The sequence below is a fragment of the Limulus polyphemus genome, unplaced genomic scaffold (genome assembly GCF_000517525.1).
Source record: "Limulus polyphemus unplaced genomic scaffold, Limulus_polyphemus-2.1.2 Scaffold34, whole genome shotgun sequence".
NCBI classification, from domain to species: domain Eukaryota; kingdom Metazoa; phylum Arthropoda; class Merostomata; order Xiphosura; family Limulidae; genus Limulus; species Limulus polyphemus.
The window spans coordinates 603,948-612,130 of record NW_013665644.1 but is presented as its reverse complement, the minus strand read 5'-3'; the positions used below and the strand labels follow the sequence as shown (position 1 = coordinate 612,130).

The 8,183-nt window shown below is 33.4% G+C and overlaps 1 protein-coding gene across 1 annotated transcript in view; it reads left to right on the top strand.

The window, feature by feature from the left end:
- Positions 1–6,917, top strand: part of LOC106460543 (heparan sulfate glucosamine 3-O-sulfotransferase 3A1-like) — a gene marked incomplete at its 5' end in the record, with an annotated part of 21,161 nt that extends 14,244 nt beyond the window's left edge. Inside the window, one exon of the mRNA XM_022387550.1 lies at positions 5,362–6,917. Coding sequence (XP_022243258.1) covers positions 5,362–5,974 — 613 coding nt within the window. The remainder of the gene's footprint in view (positions 1–5,361) is intronic.
- Positions 6,918–8,183: the final 1,266 nt, after the last annotated feature.

Sequence of the window (8,183 nt, the reverse complement as noted above, 5' to 3'; positions counted from 1 at the left end):
AACCCGCGACCCTAAGATTGCAAGTCGAGCGCCCTAACCACTTGGTCATGCCAGGCCCTAAACTATAACTACGTAAAGTCAATTTTGGTGAAATGTAATAACTTAGTATACCAATACTAATTCTATCGATTTAGACATATTTTGGAAGTATACTATTATTATATCGATTTAAAAAAAATGTTGAAACGTCGTTACGAACACATCTATATTAATCTCAAGTAGATTGAAATATTATCATGTAGTTTATTCATATTATTTCAAGAAGGTTAAAGCGTCATCTTGTATTATAGCGATACATAAGAATGAAACATTATCCACGCAATCCATTAAGAACATTTATACCCAAAATCATAAGTTTCTTTTGGACCGTTTATTGTATTGAAATATGATTTGTGTATTAATGAGAGACGTTGATGTTGAGAAACTGTCTGATTTGCCAAAATATTTCATGATAAATAGAAGTGTTCTTGTCCCTCTTTTATCAAATCCAAGCAGTTGTCTGCATAGATACGAATATTTGTTTTCTATAATTAGGTACCCATAGGAGATAAATGCAGTAGAATTATTTTATAAGGCCATATCACTAACCTTGCTAGCATTTAATATTGTGATGAGAAATGTCATTCCAAAGGTTTCGTTTAAGCCATTTTATGTAAGCTTTGTAAGTGTTTTATGCATCTTTAAAAATTATGATAGCAAAAAAGTACATATAATCAAAACGTTTGGTGAATTACATTTAAAAAAAAACACGATGAAAAGTCAGCGCTTTTGACAGGCTTGTCTTTTTCAGGGGTAAGAAATGACAGGTTAAGCTGTTAAAGAGCTCAGGTTTCATGTTCTTAATGTGCTTTAGATGTTAAAATGCTAATAAGATATCAACTATCATGATTTCTTTCGATCCTGAAACAGATTATATTATCGATCCGAAATGTTATTATTATCAAGCTTATAATTCAATACAAAGGCTTATATAACTTATATAACTGCAACTTTAAACGATATCGGCATTACTTTTTGTTGCTACATTGAAAACGTTTGTTTTATAGCTTGTACGAAAATCATATTAAGATTATGTACCAGAAAACACCATCCAAACTTCAAGTGGGCAGACCAAAATACTTGAGTCTACAGAACTTGAGACGAAATTACAGTCTATATCGCCACATTCACTCATGGTTTACCTAACAACCGTGAATCTTGACATTAGCCCTGTAGCGTAGTTTCTTTTGCACAATGCATGGCCGTAAGACTGTATCCAAAGCACACCACTTCTCCCTGATTGCTTTCGTTTAGTGAACAAACAAGTAAATATACCCACAGGATCTGCGTCTGGCGACATGACCGATATGTTCTCTTATGGAATAGCATGAATTCTGTTTCATTAACCAGCTGCTTGAGATATAAGATGGTTGAGTGCGAGATATGTATGTAAGCTTTTTTTTGGTGAGCCCATGCTCTGTTGACCTCGTTTCCAGACGGAGATCTTTCTTGATCATGTTGCATACTGTTGCCTGAGGCACGCGGACTGCTTTTGCAACTGAGCCTTTTGTTCGTGGATTCTCACCTGTTACAAGACGCAAAATCGCAGTGAAACGCATGTGACAAAACTTGTCTAGCGTTTAGTAGACATTGAGACGCCACCTTAAAATTGATCACTTTTGGATGGGTGTGTAACAATTCTTTCTGAGCAAAATATCCATACATTCATATCAAAAATACGTATTCAGTGCTATCCCTTGTATACCTAGAAAACAAATGAATAAGCATCAGGACCATCCAAGAAGAGGCCTAAAACAAATCGTACATCAACCATGGTAAGCGAAGAGCAATATCGGCTATGGTTATCACGTTAGCTGCTGAATTACATACTCAAAATCGTTTTAATATAACCTACCCAACTTCTTTATAAATAATCTTAATATTTCACAATACTAAGAAAAGTACTTGACATTGCCAGGCTTAAAATGTAATTTTATAAACGTGAGCATGAGCTATCTTCCACTAGTGTCTTCGGGTTTACAACACTATAATCGTTCGGCATGGCCAGGTGGCTAGGGTGCTCGACTCAAAATTTGTGGGTCGCGGGCTCGAATCCCTGTACCACCAAACATGCTCGCCCTTTCAGCCGTGGGGGCGTTATAATGTGATGGTTAATCCCACTATTCGTTGTAAAAGAGTAGCCCAAGAGTTGGACTAGCTGCCTTCCCTCTAGTCTTGCACTGCTAAATTAGGGACGAAATTAAAAACAAACAAAGAAACAACACTAAAATCAGCAGATATCCCGATATGACTTTATATAAGAAAAGAAAAACACTAAATTCTTCCACTATCTCAAGTTATTGCACTCGAACCGTTCGTATGATATAAAGGTCTACGAACTGCATTAGACGTCAATTTCAGTTGCGGATATTTCGTTACCTATCTCCTTTCACAGTTGAGTCTTCATTCACAGCATCAAAGCACTAAGATTAAAATGGTTGTTATACTCGAGCGTTCGTTCGATTATTTTTTCATCTAAACTCTATTTTTTGTGTGGGTGGTGGGGAAGTTCCGCCTGAGTTACCATAATAAATTTCCTCGAAGTTAGTTATTCAGTAACAGACAGACTGACAACTCTGTATCGAGATTATACTGTACGTCAATTTTTGAAGCAACCTAGTTTTGGTACCCAATAATAAATCACATGTTATGGTAAGCGACTGTTTAACGTAGTTTTTATTTATCATCCATTTCCAGGGCATGCTAACTTGTGGGACTACTCACATGAAAGAACTTACATATGCTATTTGTATCATTCATTCTTGTCTGTTAAAGAGTATTGAAAGAAAACTAGCTTTTGTTTTATGATGAGATTCTTATCTGGACATAGTCCACACGATCGAGGTAATACAGATTTATTATCTACATTTAGACAAGCTTGAGTAATCTTTTTCGAAGAACTTCTTTTTTTTTGGGGGGGGGGGATTTCCCGCTTCTATCAAAAATAAATATATAGCTCACCCTTTATTCTTGAGAACAATACTTGTATTATTCTAAAGTTGCATCCGTAAATGGCACGACTGTCAACACTGTAACTAACCCAAACAATTATTTTATTGGTTAGGATTCTCTTTAAATAAACATACCTGTTTGATTTCGAATGATAATAAAGCATACATAATTAAAGTGTAGGAACATGTGTACTCTGTTAATCATAATGTGTAGGTATTAAGAATATATAGTTAAATGTGTTTGTTGTAAAGTCGATTCTGTAAAAATGTACCAGTCACGACATCTGAATATTAGTTTTGTAAGCAAATTTGTCATATAATGCGTTATGTAAGGAAGTTGTTTGTAAAGTGCTTTGTAAAAACATAATTACGTGACTTTGTTATGAGGCTGGAACTGTTATGTGTAAGTAAGTTGACTTTATTAACATTTTGATATTTTTAACGTGTAGTTAGGCATCTTTTATATGATCTCTCTGGTGTTAAATATGAGTGAAGCTAATATTCACATATGATCCTTGCTTTTTTGTACATTCCTTATATTGACATTGAGATGAATCTATTTCTACTACTGAAGGTAAAAAACAAGGTAAAAAATTAATGCAACTTTTTATTTATGCTACACTGGGTTAATCTGAAATAATGTACAGCCGTTTTGTCATACTCGATGAAATCTAATTTCCATAGGAAGGCATGTTGAGATAAAAGCACCATTTCGTTTGGAATATTTCTTATTTAGTTTTTATGCAAGTTAGATCAACATTCAACCATAAAACCAAATAAAGTATTTCTAGTTTTTCTTTATGTAATCAGACTTAAAGATGATGCTATTACTTTGTATAAGTTCAAGACACCACAAGTTCAAAGTTTTTTTTAATTTCAATTTATTTATATTTATAATAATATATAATATAGCATCGCACGGTTTTAAAGTATATTTTCATCTTACGTTTATACAGATGGTTGAGTACGTTATACCAAGACGATTTTGAATATGCAAGTCACCATGTCACACGACAACCACTGCCGATGTAAAGTCGTGGTAAAAAATGTATTGTAACTACATTTTGGCATTGTTTTGTGGGTGATGTGATACCTCACAAAATTCTTTACGTTTGAGAAGTGTAGGTGTCAGCCCATTCTGATGCAAAATATTTACATACTCAGATCTGTGATCTAGAATTTACAAGACGGAGATATTTCTTGTATTAAACCGAATTGGAAAACAAATTAGTATGTATCAACTTGGGATAAGGACCATCCAGAAGGAGACCTACAACAAGTCGTTCTTCAGACGAGGTAGAAAAAAAAAGTGTGGCATTTTGTAACAGATGATAATTCATGAACACAAAGATCAGTGGCAAAAAATTGTCTATGTGCTCCAGACAACAGTATACAAACATAATCAAGAAGGATCTCTATCCATAAAAGCGACAAAAGCCAATTTTATACAGATTGTTTTTACAATATATACAGTAAAAGAACACCAATTATAGAAACTGTATGAACGGTACCAAGGGAAGAAAAGTGGCAGTACGCGTTGACACTTGACGAAGCGTATGCGTACCTACATACCTGTAACAAGTTTCGTGTTATTATCTAAAGGTTAGTGGGCGAAATTCATTTCGAAATGTTTTCGAAGGAATCCATAGTTATGGCTGGATAATGCGCCAGTAGAAAGTCAAGATCAGGAGAATGGTTACAAAGGTCAAGGTTTACTATCAGAATTACCGCATTTATTCGCAAACGAGGCCAACGGGGTATGGGTTCACCAATTAAGGCGTCCAATCAAAGCTCCGGGTCAATCGTTGTGTACCTCAAGTAGCTGAAGAATGAAATGGGTATTCATGCTGTTTATAAGAAGGCATACTGACTGTTAAGATGGGTGTTGGGAAACCGTTGTCCTCGTAGACTAGATAGATTATGGAAATTGTGCATGGAAGAGTTGTATGCTATGGCTATGAAAGCATTTCGACCATGCCCTTTGAAATGGAAACTATTCTTCAGATGCAAAGTCGCTATATAGAGCATGACCTACGTAGCCATATAAGCTGTAGCCACGTGCTGAGGCTCCAAAATTATTTTAATATAACGTACTCAATCTCTGTATTATAAAATGTGACTATTTTTTGCCAAGTAATTAAGCGTTGTCATGACCTTTTTCTTTAATAAAACTACGTTCAAGGCATTTACAATGGACGCACATAAATCATAAGTAGTTTTGTGTGCAAAGTGATGATAGAAATATCATGATGTAATCGCTCAATTATTATTCACAGATGGTTGAGTCCAGCAAACTTCTGTTTTACTCATTAAACACATGAAAAGTCGTAGTTATTTTCCTAACGATTTAATGTTTTCCTTTGAATTTCAGGAAGCAAATGCCGCCAAGCACACAAGGGCAAATTACTATTGAGAAGACTCCCAGCTACTACGTGACACCTGAAGTGCCTGCACGTGTCTACAATATGTCACATCGTATGAAACTGATCGTTGCGGTTCGTGACCCAGTGACTAGAGCTATTTCCGATTACACTCAAGGCATTAGTAAGCAACGAGGTTCCAAGAGGTTTGAAGAAATGGCATTTTTGAACGTGACTACAGGGCTCGTAGACACTTCATGGAGGGCCATCAGAATCGGTCTGTATGCCAAACATTTGAAAAGATGGCGTCGGTTTTTCCCACTTACTCAATTTCATTTCGTGAGCTGTGAAAACCTAATCTTAGATCCAGTAGGAGAAATGGCTAAAGTTCAAGATTTTCTAGGCTTACAGAAAGTTGTAGATCAGAAGTATTTTTACTTTAACGAAACAAAAGGATTTCCCTGTATACGAAAAAGCCGATCAAAGTCTCATTGTTTGGACAAAACAAAAGGGCGAACTCACCCTAAAATTAATACAACGTCCTTGCAGAGGCTACGAGATTTTTATCGACCCTTTAACTTGAAATTTTATCAACTTGTTGGAAAAGACTTTGGTTGGTATTAAATTGGAAGCTTTTTGTTGTTGTTGGCTTAACTGCCACTTCTGTGATAAGGTTGAATGTTTTGTACTGTAAACATGTTACGAAAAGAGGTATTTTTAACTTGTTGCACTGTAAACCTGTATTTATTATACTAAATTCTAGAGGTTTTGTCCTGTTGAAATATCTTGAAATATTTAGGTAATGTAGACGAATGATAACTTGTTCCTCCATGTTACAAATAAGCCAAAGAGCATATCAGTTATATTCTAAGTTTAAATACTGACACTTAGAAATATTCAGATGTCACTTTACCCAAATTTGCGTTGATATACCTTGTACTAGGAAAATTACTTGTTGACATGATGATCAAGAGATGATCATCATGTAAAACTAGAGATGATCAAGTGTTTTGGTGATAGCTAATGTTAAATGTTTTTCGTACAAACAAAGTTTTATTTATATTATTTGAAAACGTACAAACTTCAACATACAGATCCTTTTAAAATATTTGCTTATTTTTTTTCAAAACGTAAACACATGAATGGGATTAAGCTTGTAAAAAATACAAGACCAATTAACTATATTATGTTTCTGTCAGTGAATATTCAAGAATTTCTTCAACATAAACTGAAGCAGCTTGACTGTATTGCCTTATTTAGGTACCGTAATATGTATTATAATTTAATAAGTAAATGTTTAAAGAACATTCTTTAAAAAAATATTCATATTCAATTTCGTATAGTAGTGCTTTGCTCAATACTGCAGTGTGTATGTTAAGTTTCGAATTAATTGTGAAAAGTAGTCAAACGTTATCTCAAACTAAGTTAAGGTTTCTAACGAGTTTTCGACATGATAAGATATATTATTTTAAAATATAATAAAACAAGAAGAAAAATTATTAATAGCGTCAGACTCTAAAATACCGAATTGGCAAAAACAAATGTTGGGTACGATAAATTTTGTATAAACACGTTATTATTGAATAAATGTATTAACATTTTTTCCAAAAAAACAAAGTTCTTTCTGTTTCCTGTTCTTCTTTGGATGATAGTTAGGTATTTAAATCGATACGATTGTGTTTTGTGTCCACTGATGACATATTGCACAATATTTTCAATTTTCCAGTTTCGTTTTAAGATTAGTTTATCATGCATGAGCCATTTGTTACAGCACAAAGATAAGTTATACACACTGGTTGTTGTATACCTTAATACGATGGAAAAGTAATTACATAGAATAGATATAAGATTTATGTGTTTGTTACTTCTAAAAGGAAGAAGAAAACGAGTCAATTTATATGGACCAAATTTAAAGAGATTTAACTGAAATTAGCGAGTAAATTCATATGGACCAAATTTAAAGAGATTTAACTGAAATTAGCGAGTAAGTTCATATGGACCAAATTTAAAGAGATTTAACTGAAATTATCGAGTAAATTCATATGGACCAAATTTAAAGAGATTTAACTGAAATTATTGAGTAAATTCATATGGATCAAATTCAAAGAGGCTTAACTGAAATTAGCGAGTAAATTCATATGGATCAGATTCAAAGAAGCTTAACTTAAATTAGCACTAACCTGATATTTACATATCTTGACTAGTGAAAATTGACATGCTTATTACTTCCATAATCCCGCATGCCACTTTTAATATTATGTTCGGTTTTCATTGACAACAAAATAACATGTGCCAAAATATTATTATTACAATATGTATAATGAAATAATGTTGATATTCTAAGACATAAAGTTTCAAGATATCGATTGTGCATAGGCGTTAAATGGGCAACATAATATTACGAGTTTACATTTCAGACAAGTTTTGTATCATATCTATTAAGGTACATACTTAGTAGACAACATGCTGTTACTTTCTTTCTCTTTATATGTATATATATATTATATTTGCTCCTTAAATAAAATGTCTTTTGGTATCAAAGTTTACCAAACAAAGTTGCTTATAAATATTATTACAAAATCACACAAATATACATAAACAAACAATTGCACGCACGCACACACACAGATATATATATACACTAGCGAAATTATTGCGTTTTGATCGGGTTATTAGGTTGATAGTGTGTGTATTCTGAACCTATTTTAGCATAAAAGTATAACATAAGCAACATGACATAAAAACCATTGTTGGAACGCATTGTTACCAAAACGGACTGGTATTTCTATATATTAGAAATTGTTGTATAAAGAACCACTTTTTTTCTATGTGG